This window comes from Magallana gigas, chromosome 3 (assembly GCF_963853765.1).
Source record: "Magallana gigas chromosome 3, xbMagGiga1.1, whole genome shotgun sequence".
Lineage (NCBI taxonomy): Eukaryota > Metazoa > Mollusca > Bivalvia > Ostreida > Ostreidae > Magallana > Magallana gigas.
In genome coordinates this window covers 27,908,751-27,924,324 of record NC_088855.1, presented here as the reverse complement: position 1 = coordinate 27,924,324, position 15,574 = coordinate 27,908,751, and the positions used below count along the sequence as shown (strand labels likewise).

Sequence of the window (15,574 nt, the reverse complement as noted above, 5' to 3'; positions counted from 1 at the left end):
TATTTTATCAGAAACTAGCCAAGTAATATTTAAGAGTTTATTGACGCTGAATACTGTATACCAGTACCGGTAATTATTTAAACAGATATATAAGCCTTAGAGTAACCATCGAACAAAGTGATATTTAACAAGTGTAAGTCTGGTTTATTTGTAATTCATAGTTGATTGCCTTTCTGACACGTACATTGAAAACCAACAACAAAAGAATTAATACTTAATATTACAGAGTACTGTCAATACAGCAAATAAATAAATAGTTCAGCTACATTAAAATTATTATGACAGAATAAAATGATATTCATTCAAAGCCTTAATTTCTCCAAAACATCATGACAAATTCACCATGAATGATATGAAGGGTATGTTGAAACAAAATATAATTTGTCTTCATTTATATTGCACAACTTAAAACTTAAAATCATACATAGAATGATTCTCACAGTGTCCCACGGCCACAAGAGGACTCGGGAACCCTGATATTGTGAGGATGATGCAAGATCATCCGAAATGAAACTTGATTATGTAAAATATTTGGAGTACTCTTTTAAAATGTCTAACAAGTGTATACATGTACTACTTGTTAACTGAGACAGCAGTATTACGTGTCGTACACATACTCTCAATTATAACGAGAGCCAGGGTATATGTTAATACTTAGAATTTACAAAAAGATCATCATGTAAAATTGTCCATCAGATCTGATAATTTATGGCAATGAATTGGAACACAAACGCTGATACATGTACTTAAACATGTAGTACAAGTAAGAAAAAGGATTTTTTTTTGTCATCAGTAAAATAAAACAGGCATTTAGAAAAATAGCAGTTTTGTAAATCACAAGCAAGCACACAAACATATCATTTATTTGATATTGCATCACTCCTAATTTGACCGCTAAGAAAAAATGCAACAAAATTCATTTACATGTATGTATTAGGAAAATTATAAATAAAGTGTTCCACAAACAAAAATAAAAGATGCAAAAACTTCTCATTAGGTTTGACACCCATTTTACCACACTAGATGAAAGACTAGCAAATTCAAGACAATGTTAATATCCTTTTGAAGGATATACATGTAGCATAAATAAATCAAAGTGTTCACATCACATCTTGGATTTTTATAACGTGTTATAAAATTCTTTATGGTTGCATGATATCACTGTAGAAATGTCCATGGCCAATGATGAAGGCATCATTGAATAATAGTTCTTGTCCTCGATGAAGGTCGAGGAGATTGCATATAATCGGTTCTTGGGTTTAAATGTCCATGACCCCAGCTGCAGAAATGGAGTTGATGCCCACAGATCCATTCTGAGTGGAGCTCATTGTTTTGACTGCATGTAGGACCTCATTGACTGTCACCTCCACTGAGCTGTTAATTAAGAAAAGTAAATTTAAAGAAAACGGCCATTCCACCTCTATTTAAAATTCACACACATAGAAGCAATTGTTATTTACAAAAATTAGCATCTGACTGCCTGCATATTCAATATGTAACACAGTGTGTGAGAAAATACTAGTGTATAAAATACTGTGTATATGTAAACTATTTACATTTACATGTACAAATAAATTGTAAACATCATGACTTGCTAAGTGTGGCCATGACCTGATCATTGGCCCACCATGAAGTCACTGTTTTGCAAACAATCAAACAAGGAAGAGGAGAAAGTCACTGACATTATTTCAGCAAGAGTATTTCACATACCAGGTACATGTACACATAGTTTTGTAGTAGTTTTACTTATTCTCTCTCTCTCTCTCTCTCTCTCTCTCTCTCTCTCTCTCTCTCTCTCTCTCTCTCTCTCTCTCTCTCTCTCTCTCTCTCTCTTACCCCCAGTTCTGGGCTGATTCAGCCACTGTGGTGGTGTGGATCTCTATCTGTTTCTGGAGACCGCTGATCTCCGACCTCAGTGAACTTAAACAGTTTTGTAGATTGTCTAATGGCCTGGAAGATAAGTACAATTTATCAAATTAAGTTCATAAACTGGAATTCAGTTCATCAGATTCATAAACTGGTCATCATTTCATCTGAATTCAAAAGAGACCATTTTAGTAGAGTCGAAACTTATTTAATTACTCTGAATAGCAGTTGTTAGAAGAAGCTTCATAACTGACAGCTGGATTTTAAAATTGATAGCATTCATTTGATCAAATAAAGAATTGGCACTTACTTGCTAGCTAAAGCTCTCGCAGAGGTTTCCTGAAGGAGCCTCTCTACTGCTTCGAGGTCAAAGGGCAAAGGTGGGATGATGATGTCACGGTTCTCAACTTGCGTTCCAGTATCCTTTGTGGGATCAGAATTTTCATTGATTCTCTTTGTTAACTGCAAGAGAACAGCATTCTGGTAAAAACGATATACATTATAATTCTGTACCTCCATCGCTTAAAATATTAAGTATCGGGAGTGTTTAGAGCATATAATTAGAGGGTCAGTCTCCATTGACAAAAAAACACCATTAAGTAGCATTTTGGATAGAATTGTGAGTTTAAACCATTCCCTCTCATTAATTTGAATGAGTAATTTCTGTCAAACTTTGTCCCGTATAATGTTTTTCAGTGAACTTGCTAATTCAAATATGGTATTTGAAATTTAAATAAACAATGTACATATATTTTTACAGGTACCTTGAAATGATGCTGTACTAAGTATTTTATCAGATTGCACATTATGCTAATTAGTTTGAATATTCATTAGTTGCTACCTTGTGATGCTGTACTGAGGCTTTCAGTGTGGTCCTGAGTTCTGTGACCTGTGTCTGCTGTTCTGCCTTCTCCTTGAGGGCTGTTCCGAGTTCCTCCCTCAGACCCTCTAGCTCCGCCTGGTTTTCTTCGATTGTCCTCTTTAAATCATCAATCTCGCCTTGCTGTCTCTGTTCTGATAGCTCCATCTTCTGTTGAATGGCTGCCACTTCTTTATTCTTTTGGCTGATCTGCCACTGTAAACTCTACAAATGGAAATAGTCATTTTATCAGAGAAAAAAAAAAATCATTAAAATTCATCTGGAATATGTAGGTTCTGTTATCTGGGTTTGATCTATCATGGCAAAAGACTAACAAAATATAATAAGGCAATCTTTTCTTTTAAAATCAAAGATGTTTAATAAGATAACTGGAATATTTCCTTTTATTTTAAAAAAAATCTGTTGGACAGAAAAGGTGAAATTACACAGCTTTTGGTTTCTTTAATATTCTTTGGCATTAGTTTTCATAGATTTAGTAAAAATCAATGATCTGAGGTTAAAAACACTTCATGGACAATAATCTTATTAATAAAATTTGGAACTGCAAGGCCTAATCACCAATGGAAAATGTGGTCTTGGGCAACCTTTTCAACTTTACCTGAATTTGCTCTTGAAGAATTGGTTCTTTGGCAAGATTGTCGGCAAGTTCTAGTTTGGCTTTTTCCAGATCCCGGTGGAGGTTTCTGTTTTCTGCTTCCAGCTGGTTGATCTGGTTGGACTTGGCAAGCTGGAGGTTGTTGCTGCTGTCTAGCTTGGACTGGATGTCCTCAGATTCCCGAGTTTTGTGCTCCAAGTCCTGCTGTAGCAGCTCCTTCTCATTTTTCAAAGAATCAAAGTTTCTCTTCAGCTTTTTGTTTTCTGTGATTTTTAATCCAATCTGAAATTTTTAAAAAATCTTATTTATCAAACCAATCTTGTATCTGAATAAAACACAAACAGTAGGCACATATTATGCTTTAATTCAACATTTATGAACTGGTAAGTTAAATGTATATGGTACATGTACATTGTACATTCTGTTTCCTTTATGTACAAACACATGCTAGTTACTATGTGTATTACAGTTTGACTTGCTAATATTTTATATAAACTTCGAAGCGAAAAATCATCAATGAAAAAAAATTCTTACTATTTATCAGAGTTAAGAACCTACCCAATTTTATTTTTAGCTGTTGAAAGATACCCAATGACTGACCTGTTTTCTGAGCTCTCTTTGAGCGTCTTTTTCTGTCGTCTGCTCCTCCTCCAGCTGTTGAATCTTGACTACATACTCCCTCTCCTTCTCCCCTGATTCTCTCTTCAGACTCTCCATCTCTGACTCCACATCCTCCAAGCTGGTTTCCTTCTCGGCCATTGATCCCTCCAGTTGTTGAACATGATTCTTCAGGGAACTGTTGGTCTGAATCAGTCCTGTAATAACAGCATACTTTTTACAAATATTCATGAAGACATTTTACAAATTAAAAATTCCATGTCCTTTGAGTATACTGTGTATATATAGCTCATATTGTTTGACTTCATGATGATATTTACTGACTTCTATGGCAGAAATCTGATGAAGGGACTTAATTTTGTAACTGAGGAATATATCTAAAAAGATTTAGCAATATCTATTATGATTACAACAATTTATAGCATATGCTACAAATGGAACAGTAACTGCTTTGTAACTTTGATGAAATAAAGCTTACTGGTAATATACATGTATTCAAGTGCAAATTCAATGTAGCAATACATAATTAATTATATAATGGTAATTTCTTGCTTTGCACGACTTTAATTTTCTTGCAGATATTAACCTTCAACTTTTCCTTTCTCTTTTTCCAATTCCAAGGCCAGTTGTTGGTTGACTTCTTCCCTTTGCTCTGCTAGAGCAGCAACCTCTAGGAGCTGGCCGATCTGTGAATCAAGGGCAGACAACCTCTGCTGGTATTCCTGTATCTGGAGATCTTTCTCATGTTGTAAATGATGAAGCTGGCTCTCCAGGGCTTGCTTCTCCATCTTTAGTGCCTCCACTTCATCAATCATTTGCTGTCAACAATGAGAGAAAGACTTCATCTTCCATGTATCTTTCACCTTTAAAGTCTCATTTTTAAGCATTAAAAAAAAAAAATCTTTCGACCAAATGTTCATTTTGTTTTAATAAAATCATTCAATTGATAAAAAAAATCGTACTCGATATAGAAAAATTTAATAAGATTTTACCCAAATCAAAACTAAGATTAGCATTCTTAAAAAATTTCTGGAATAACATCCTCAATCTTATACCATTGTCATTAAGGTAGTTTCCTTACCTGAAGCATGGTTTTCATTTGGTCCTGTTGTTCAACCACTCCAACTTCAAACTTTCTTTGTGCTGAGTCAAGCTCAGTCTCCAAACGAGTCTTCTCATCAGAAATCTCTCTAATCTTATTGGTCAGTAACTCCACATTGGAATCAAATGTAGTCTGTCTCTCGGTTAACTCACCCTGTAGAACCTTCACATCAGAACTCAGCTTTGTGGCTCTAGCCTTCTGCTTCATCAGATCTTTCTGATGTTGTTTCTCCATGGAAGAGATTTTCACCTTCAGGTTTTCATTTTCCTCTCTGAGTTCACTATCATCTGTTTCCTGTGGAACTGCTGCAGTTTGTTGGTGCACCTCTTGAACCTGAACCTTTGCCTCACTAAGTTTGGTCTCAACCTCATTCAACTTAGAATTCAACTCTGTTAACTGCTGCTGCAGTTCTTGGTTTTCTTTTACAGTTGAACTGTTAGTTGAACCAAGAATTGCTATTTCGTTTTGCAAACACTTGACTTCGGACTCCAATTTGACCTTTGCCTGCTGAAGCTCATCAATTATCTGTTGTTTTTCATCAGACTGAACCCCAGTGATTAACATTTCTCGTTTCTCCTTTTCAAACTCTGTGACACATTTCTCAAGCCTGTCCTGTAGTTCAGACTTCTCCTGCAGTGCTTGGTTACATTCAGACGACTTGCTGGTCAGATCTTGCTTCATTTGTTTGAATGTCTTCTCTACTTTCCCCATGTTCCTCTTGAGATCGTCTAAAGCAGAATCAACACACTTCTTTTCTTCCATGGCAGATTGTAAAGATATTTCAGTGGCTGCCTTTTCCTCTTTCAATTTCCAGATTTCTGAATCCATTTGCGACACTCTCTTCTGGAACTGTTTCAGTTCCGCCTCCACACTTAATAACTTTTGTTGCAGTTCCTCGACCACTTGATCCTTTTCTATAACCATCTCCTGAGAAAGAGCAAGTTGTTTGTTGAGCTCGATTTGCTCATTTTCTAAAAGAATAATCTGAGATTGCTTTTTCTTTAAATCCCCATGAGCTTTATCAAGGCGAGACTCCAGGTCATTGGTAATTCTCACAAGAGACTGGTACCTCTCCCTCTCATCTTCAACTGACTGAAGCTTTGAATCAAAAGTCCCCTCCAACAGAGTTCTCTCCCTTTGAACCTCCTGGAACGCGACTTCCCTATCCATCATGTCTTTCTCGATTCTCTCCAACTGTCGGGCTAGCTGCTCCTTGTCTCTCAGAGCCTTCTGCTGGATTTCCTTCATCTGATGTCGGAGTTTGTTGCTCTCAGTCTTCATCCTCTCGATGATTTCCCCCTGGGACAAGGCCTGACCCTGGAGAGTAGTCAATTCCTGCTGCAACTGTAACTTGCTGTCGTTTGCCAGCCTCAGTTGCTGCTGGTACCACTGCTTGGCACTGATCAAAGAAGACATGTCTGTCTTAGCTGCTCGGTGCTCATTATCAGAATCTATCTTGGCCTGCATCTGAGTCTGGACTTCCACATACAGTTCAGCAATCTTGTTCTTGAGAGCTTGTATTGTCATGTCTTTTGTTCTTGTGTCGTCCCGGATCCCCTTCAGGCGGATTTGTAGCTTGGTGTTCTCCTCCTGAGTAAGCTGTAAATCTGCCTCAATGGCCTTCACTTCTGCTAGCTTCTCCTCTAGAATTTTCTGAGCAGACACTAAGGATTTCTCTAGTACTGAGCGATTGCGCTGCATTTTCTCCACCTCTGACTTCAACTCAACTTTCTCTGCATCATTTGCTTGATCACGCTGTGATTTCAATTTCTGTTTTAACGTTGCAATCTGGGACTGTAGTTCACTTCTTTCGGTCAAAGAGTTTTTGGCCTCATAAGTCAACATTTCTAACTGCCCTTCCAATTTTGCCTTCTCTCTCAGTGCTTCGTTCAACTTCTGTGCTGAATTAAATTGCATATCAGAGGTAGCTTTACTTGATATATGTATGTTGGTTGCTTGTGATGCCCTCGTCTCTGCTGGTAAATAAGACTTGGGTGTGCTTGATCGCTCTGGGGACAACATTTGTGGCTTGGAATTTTCAAAATCTACACTAATCCCTGAATCAGCCATTTGCGGCAGAGAATTAGCCTGCCTCTCTACTACTGGCCTCTCACTCTCAATACTTCGGAAAGGTATGAACTGATCCAGAATTGGTTTATATGATGTGTCTCTCTTCGCTGCCATGAAACCTGAATAATTACTGGACGTTTTCGGTATAACCTCACTGATATCAATGGTCTTGGATGGCGGCAATGTACTGAGAAATTTGTCCATGTCCGACTGTGAGAATGAGTCTGTGGATGCTACAGAAGCTGTGTCGCTGGCTGTAGTAGCCTCACTAACCACACTCTCTGATTTGTTCAAGTCAGGGGCAGATAGCTCTAGGTCAGGAGCTGATTGACCTTTGAACCAGGATGTTGATTTTTCCCTGGCGGTTTGGAGATCTGCTGCGGGAATCCTGACAAGTTCTCTTGCGGATATGTCCTGTGTGTGAGCCGGATAATGAACACTGCTGGGGTCTGAGACAGGGAGGGAACTATCTGAGGCAGAACCTGGACTCTATTCATAAATGAAATATCAGCAATTGATTAAATTTCTTATTTATCAAATGAAAAAAGGTAAAATCACCAACTTGTATCTTCATTTAGCTTCAAATTGTACTCAATTATATTTACATATAAATATGCTTATAAACAAACACCTGCATAAAATATCATGATTTAAAGTCCATTTTAAGATATGAGTTTTAAATTCCATATTTTCTTCTACTTAATCCTTCTTTACTTTTTTTTAACATATTCTAACAAATGCCTCCAAAATTTAATCAATGTAGAGCATATCTATAGTATCTCAATTTCTGAATTTCAATTAATTTGCCTAAAAGTAATTAAGAAAAGTATCATTCTATAGCTTCTGCATTCAGAATCATTAATTCATAAGGATCAAGAATATAGAAATAGTTGATGTAAATTACCTTCATTGATTGTTCTTTTAACTTCCTTTGTGTTGCTGCAATCACTTGATTGATTTCCTCAGGACTTGCCATAGGCACTGTGAATTCACTGGGAAGATAACTAGCAGAAGTGCTAGTGGTCTGGCTCTGCATCATCTTCTGAGTTTCTGCTATGGCTTGTGCTATTGCCTCTGGCGATGCCATAGGAACCATTGGTGAACCTTCATTGGCAGAGGATTGACTCATTTTCTTTTGAGTCTCCGCTATAATCCGAGCAACCTCCTCTGGTGAGGCTGGTGTTATTTTCTTCTCACCTAAAACAGATTAATGTCCCTTTATAACTTTTCTAATACTGTGGAATCATAAGATTTCGTGGTGGTTCAATTTTCGTGGAATTTGTGGTTACCTCTCATCCACGAATTAACATCCTCCTCGAATTAATAAATTGGGGCTTTAAAGTCATATTCCCTTTTGTAGGTATAAGAAAATACACGAAATTACCTCCCCACGAACCTGTAAAATTTAAGTAATCCACGAAAATTGGCCCCCACGAAGTTTAATGATTCCACAGTAAAGATCTCTAAACTACATGTACATATATATACTGACAATGTCATGGTCTCCACGATATGTGGAAGATTTGAAATGATTGTTTTATTTGTTTTTTCAATTTACATATGAATAAAATGGTCACATAAAACTTTATTTCATTTTAATTCCTTATGATTACACAAGTTATGACAAATGATTAAAATGGTAACTGTGTATAGGAAAAAGAAAAAAATCTATTTTTTTCCAGTAATTTCTTACCAATGACGGACTTCTGAAGATGAAGTGCATCAGCCATTGTTTGAAATGCTAAAGCTCCATCCACTTTGTCAGGTTTCTGTTGTTCAGACATGGTTGGTTTTCTGGGAAACTTCTTAGCGGAAGAACTGTTAGAGGTAACCTGACAAACACAAAAGCCAAAATTTTTTTACACATTAAATTCTCAAAAATTTTAATAAATCTTTATTTTGTTACCCTTTGACACAAATCATCGAAAAACAGAATCATTGTAAGTAAACGTATAACAAACAGATTTAAATTTTTCAAAATATGGATAAATAAATGTATCTGTACAATAAGGAGGCACAGAAAAACTAATATACATATTACTAAATTTCGCTTTCCTTGGTTTTTGATGGGATATGATTTTTATCAAACAAGCTTTTAATTTCTCTCCTGAAGCCTGTAAGATCTTATAGATATAAACACCATACACCCTTACCTGAAAAAGTGTGCGTATGTCTGTTTGGGAGATGTGCACAGGTTCTCGGCGAGTGAAGAAACTTTGTGATTCAATAAGGCTATATTGCGGGTTGATGAGCGAGTCTTGAGGAGTGCTGTATGCAAAAGATCCAGACTCCAAGTGACCCTTTGGAGGCGATACGGAAGAGATAGATTTGGAATAGATCTGTGTGGATTTCAGACGGCTAGGCTGGGCAAATCCCTGTGGTAGTTTCCTTAGTTTTCTTGGTTTAACTGAGAGAAAAAACAAGGGAATCCTTTTCTGTTTAGAGTTCTAGATACAAAAATGGTACAAAAAATTTAAATATTGGAAATTTCTTCTCATAAAACCATAATCTGACAAACATTTTGTTAAAACTTATGATATCTTAATTCTTCTAACAAAATTTATTCTGAATTTTCTAGACATCTATCATAATAATTCTTTCAGTTTGGTATTGTCTCTGCATGCCAGTTACTATATTTTTCTAATTTCTGGTCACAATTCTGTATACTCTTAAAATTTGTACTTAAAGATGTAAAAATAAAAATCCCTGCATAAAAACTCTAAATATTCTGAACTGGCTTCATACACATCGTTCACAAATTATGATTTTTAACTCTACTACTATTTACATGTACATGTGATTATATTTGAAGCATTACTTAGAAGCAAAACTGTTTCTGTTAGTTTGCATTTTGGTCATTTTTAGGCAGAGTTTCAAAAAAACTTTCACCTACACATACTAGTACATGGGAAGGGAACTTGAACGTGTAGATATGCAATCTAATTAAAATTAGACGTTCTGAATCGATAGCGGATTCAGAACGTCTAATTTTAATTAGATTAGTAGATATATACATTGCATGTATCAAGTACATATATTTGCATGGTGCTGAAACCCTCTCCCTTTTCAGGTTAGTATGTATAATGAATAAGGTATTGAAAAAATCTTAAAATGGTGATTTGTTGTATAAAGTTGCAAAAAAAAAAAAATCAATTCAAGAATATTATACATAAAAATAATTGAATGAAAGAAAATAACAAAAAACATTGAAACATAAGTAAGCAAATAATGTTACTAGTTTTCCTTTTCTCTATCACTACCTATATGTGTCACAAAATATGACTGGATACATACAATTGTTAATTAAACTCAAATAATGTAAAATCTTAATTTAAAAGAAACCTAAAATTAAAGTACTAAGTCTATCCGTAATTATTGAGAAATTGAGATAAGAAATGTTCCCTGGGGATTTATATAAGATGTTAATTTTTCTAGGTAATAGAGCCTACACAGTGTTTGAAAAATAGTACACAATACAGATACACATATATAGTAAGTGTCACACACACCATTTACCATTTGTTATCAACCAGTCTCTGTAGAGAAAGCAAACTTCAGAGTTTACATGCTGTAAAGTCAAATACCATAACTAGGGGAAAATTGGGAAAGAAAATAAATGTTTTAAATTCTACATCAAGCTTGTTAAATTGTATGTATCATCCCTTAACATATGTGTCTGAAATGGTTGAATTAAATAGAATTTATTTACCTCTGTTTTCAGTAGCTGCAGTAAATGTAAGAGGGGTTGAGCAAGTTGTGGGCACAGTGTCTACTTGACTGAAGTGAGAGTCGTAGTTGACAACAGTGCCGAACGAATCCAATTCATCAGGCGAATCAGAACCTTCTTCGTAGGTTACTTGATGGAGGGTGAGATCGAAGGGCTCCATCTAAGATCAGATAATTTTTCCTCTGTATCCAAGGCCATCCACAACTGAAAATGAAATTTCATGGAAAAATAAAGAACTGCTATTCCTCAGTACATATCATATTTCATATTTTTATGTCATGGTACAAAATACCCGGATTTTTCAAGCCCAAAACTCTTCAAATGACAAAGCACTTAAAATCATGACAATATGAACAACTGATTTTCCAGCTGTAAGTAAGGATCGGTTGCATCACTTGAAGCAAGTAGGTATTCAAAATGCAGTTTTGCAATGCCTTCAACACAATCGAGGACATTCGAACTGCAACAACACTTGCGATTTGTTTTCCATAACTCAAAACATAAAAATCATATATACAGAGAACATGATATCTAATGATAATAATAAATATTCAATATATGTGTATCCTGTTTATTCACTCGTGAATATGGGCTTTTACACATTTTGATGTTGAAAATTTATAATGACAATTTATTGTTTTGGTCTGACAATTCAGCGAGTAGAGTAGTTGTATTTTATATTTTTGCACGAGAAACAAACCATTATGCGCTGGTTTCTTTACAGAGGAGCATTTATCGGCAAGTCACATCCTGACGACGTGTTAGAATGTTGACATGCATCTAACTTCCGGTATGAAGGATACTTGTTAGTTTAATCTATAGAATATTCGGGGCGTTCTATAAATGATAAAGTGTGCGGCTAATGAGCAGTTTTAGATAGTAGGGATGAGTCTCACAAATTTATGTAATGTAATAATGTTAATATAATTGGAATATTTCAATGGGAGGGTATTGATAAACTGGTATGAATGTAACGTTAGTTTTTTGCCTCTTGCCATATCATGCAAATTATGTACTGTGCAGAACAGTTGGATAAGATAGTGATTTACGATTCAACCATGTATTTGACTTGGTAAAATTGTGGAAATACCTCTGATTACAAAATGTACTTGAGGGTACATCTGGCCACGCTGCCATAAAAGTTAGACGAGCTTACTTTTGACCTCAGTATCACTTTTCAGCCATTATAAATTCCTTTTGTAAAAGTGAGACTAAAATGGTTAGCATTTATGTTTCACTTAAAGTTGGTTTAACAAATCTTGTGTGATAGGTGAACTATTAGAAATCAAAATAAAATAAACTTAATTTATAAGACCTTTCGCTGAGACTTAACTTTCTCTCAGCTCAAAGTACAAAAACCTTACTCTACTACACTGAATATTTCAATGACTTATGACATTTGTACTATCTAAAAATTATTGAGTACCTCTTCTATGTATGCGATAAAACCCCTGTGAATTTATTGACAAATAGTAAATTTACCACTCTGCTCAATGGTTTAGAGGCAAGTAATTTTAGTTATGGGGGTGTGCGGCCATCTTCTACATTTTAGAATGAAAATGTCAACTTTTTTTGAACTAGCTTGTTTCTGCCCAAAACTAACTAAAAATGTTGTCAAAGGATAAAAATGCAATAAATATGGCGATCTACTACAGGCACGTAGCATCTTTTTTTAAAGTGGGGGAGGGGGGGGGGGGGGGGCAGACTCATCCAAAAAATCTTGATAAGCAAAAAAAAAAGGTTAGAAGGTTACGAGTTAAGTATCTCGTAATTACGAAAAAAGATCTCGTTATTACGAGTTAATTATCTCGTAAATACGAGAAAAGATCTCGTTACTACGAGTTAAGTATCTCGTAATTACGAGAAAAGATCTCGTTATTACGAGAAAAGATCTCATTATTACGAGTTTCTTATGTCGTAATTACGAGAAAAGATCTCGTAATAACGAGAAAATATCTCGTAATTGCAAGAAAAGATCTCGAAATAACGAGATCTTTTCTCGTTATAACGAGTTAATTTTCTCGTTATTACGAGATAAGATCTTTTTGAAATGGCGCGTTTCATTAATTATTCTCTTTATATAAAGTGTATGAACTACTGCAATGTCTATTATTATACACATACTTAGCATAATCATCGTTTAAAAGCGTACACAAAATTTTATATAAAATCGGACCAAGCCCTTTCTTATTTTTTTTCCAGATTAAGTCTGCATCTGCGCAGTTCTACAGCTGTTTTAAGTGATTAAAAAGGCGTTGTTCTGTTCTTGTATGCGTAATTTGCATACAAAACAACACGTAAAACCTTATATTTATTGGTTTTTGACAACAGTTTTGGCCATTTGTGGGCAGACACAAGCCAGATCAAGAACTGTTTACATTTTTATCTTCAAATGTACAAGATGACCGCACATTCCCCCTTAAGGATCCTGAATGGTCAACAAATTGACCACCTTTGCCTTCAACCTTTAAACATGATATTTTGGCCATTTACTTTCATTTAGGAAAGAAAATGTTATATATTTTTGCTTTAAAATTTGAAAAATATTCTACATCTTATTACAGAGCTCCTCTTCTTAATGAAATCAATTTACTAAAGTAGCCACGACCACTCAGCCACCTTAATGTCATAACTGTCGTTTACTAATTAACGGTTTCCACTGAGTTTAGGAACATATTGACAATTAAAAATTGTTAATGAATTAAAAACATAATTGCAATTGCCACACATAGTTGTAAATTCACATTGTATCATTTTAAGTTTACCGTTGATAGTTCTTACTACCCCCCCCCCCCCCCCCATCCTCTTTTAACTCCCCTTTCCAGACCCGCGCCTATTTCAAATCTATTACTTGTTTACCCTCCCAATTTTATATGATACTGAACTTAACAACCTCTTCCAAATCACTAAATACAAGTATAAAACATCAAACATATTACCCCAAACAACATTAGTTGTACAACTAGCACTGATTGGCCGCATGAATTGGAAGACTGTTTATGGACATATTGATTGTTATCATTTTTCTCAATCGAAAATAATAGCAATACATTTCTAAATCGAAAATAATAGCAATATACAGGCAACTTCGCCACATATGATTCACATATGAAGGAATTTTCATATGTGAATCATATGTATATTGTTTCATGTGATCCACATATGAGTATTCATATGATTCTCATATGATCTGCCACATATGATACTCATATGATTCAATATGCATATGATGCACATATGATGCACATATGATTATCATATGATTCTCATATGAAAGGCAATACATATGAGAATCATATGTGGCGAAATTGCCTATGTATATTGCTCATGTTGACCCATTTATATCTGTCTATAAGCCATCATTACATAAACATCGATATCGATTCATTCGAACACTTGGCAGGGCTTCGTTAACAAACTATTCATCGGTTGATTTATGGTAAGATTGATTTGAAGTATCAATTCATTTTGTCTTACTTAATGAAGCCATTGAAAGTCATGATGGCCTAAAGACGGTTGATTTTGCAAAGAGTTGGCATAGAATTTCCAAATGCACTTAATTTTATCCAATCCAAATTTTTCATTCCTTTCTGAGAAGTTTTGTTGATTTTACGCAATTCAAGTATATTTTTGTTGATTTTACGCAATTCAAGTATATTTTTGTTTCAAATCCTTTTTGAAGACCTGGATATTTGTTGAGTTTTCCCAGTTCAAAGTGGATCGAGTCGTCTTCAATTTGACTCTGTGAATTAATTTGTCATCAATTTTTAAGGACTCACATCTAGTGGACTTGGAGCCATTTATATTACCATACATAAATTTTTTGAGTTGGTATATACATATAGATGAATCTAAACACAAATTCTCTCTCTCTCTCTCTCTCTCTCTCTCTCTCTCTCTCTCTCTCTCTCTCTCTCTCTCTCTCTCTCTCTCTCTCATATGACTTTCATTGTTTATTGAAAAAATATCTATATATATTTAACTAATCTGCTTTAGGAAAAAAATCAAGAAGATAAGCATAAACAGTGCATTAATTACCACTGCTACATTAGGGTACTTAGAAATACTTTCTTTGGTTATTCATTGGGTATGAAGGCATTTAAGAAAAGAAAAAAAAACATACCCCGTACATTTTTCCTTTTGTAAATTATTGAATTAATCATAAAGAGTAAGTAAAAGTAACTAAATTAATGTTAATGTCAGTACGTTAGATAAAAGAAATACCGAACTCTTCATCTATGGGAATTTTGAGTCTGACGTCATTTCGTGCATTCCTTGATTTTGTATGTAGATATAAAGTTTCAACCGATCGATAAACTGGTTGAAACTAGATCGTGTAGATTTTCTATAAAGCTTTGAATCAGAATCGTTTTTTAACAAGTATAGAAAATACCCGATAAATATAAATATTTAATCAATAAAATGCTTTCTTTGGTGATTCCTGCAGGTTATGAAGGTAGCGACATTGCAGAAAAAATACACGATCTGCATAAGCGGGTTATGTATTTTTTTTCTGCAATGATCGCTACCTTCATTACCCGCATGAATCATTAAAGAAATCATTTTATTGTTTATATTTACACTTTTCTAATAAGAAATTAATAAATTGATTCTAAAAAGTAACTAATATTCACCAACTGAAATTGCTGTTAATGTACACCAGTACGTTAGCTATTAGAATCAGCCAAATCGTCTCCTATAGGCCAGAATTTGAGT

General features: G+C 34.9%; 1 protein-coding gene across 2 annotated transcripts; it reads right to left on the bottom strand.

Moving 5' to 3' along the window:
- Nucleotides 1-56: 56 nt before the first annotated feature.
- Nucleotides 57-11,657, bottom strand: LOC105325239 (golgin subfamily A member 3). 2 transcript variants are annotated; one of them, XM_011424715.4, is made up of 13 exons: nucleotides 11,559-11,657; nucleotides 10,841-11,062; nucleotides 9,285-9,538; nucleotides 8,825-8,963; nucleotides 8,036-8,328; nucleotides 5,041-7,620; nucleotides 4,546-4,777; nucleotides 3,942-4,156; nucleotides 3,345-3,623; nucleotides 2,708-2,950; nucleotides 2,177-2,328; nucleotides 1,837-1,950; nucleotides 57-1,374 (listed from the first exon to the last, which is right to left on the bottom strand). In XM_011424715.4, exons 2-13 carry the CDS (start codon nucleotides 11,016-11,018, stop codon nucleotides 1,260-1,262), a joined length of 4,794 nt encoding a protein of 1,597 aa, XP_011423017.3. In that variant the 5' UTR covers nucleotides 11,019-11,062; nucleotides 11,559-11,657; the 3' UTR covers nucleotides 57-1,259. The 2 variants fall into 2 exon arrangements, with proteins under 2 accessions (XP_011423017.3, XP_011423022.3); XM_011424720.4 differs by lacking the exon at nucleotides 11,559-11,657 and adding an exon at nucleotides 10,641-10,667 and having other exon boundaries at nucleotides 10,841-10,953.
- Between the last annotated feature and the right edge of the window lie 3,917 nt (nucleotides 11,658-15,574).

What these genes read in the sequence shown, in the direction of transcription:
- LOC105325239 (XM_011424715.4), bottom strand. Translation starts at nt 11,018, where the DNA reads ATGGAGCCCTTCGATCTCACCCTCCATCAAGTAACCTACGAAGAAGGT. An exon ending in TAAAAGAACAATCAATGAAG is followed by an intron (nt 7,621 to 8,035) that starts GTAATTTACATC and finishes ATTTATGAATAG; the next exon opens with AGTCCAGGTTCTGCCTCAGA. An exon ending in GAATCAGCCCAGAACTGGGG is followed by an intron (nt 1,375 to 1,836) that starts GTAAGAGAGAGA and finishes CTTAATTAACAG; the next exon opens with CTCAGTGGAGGTGACAGTCA.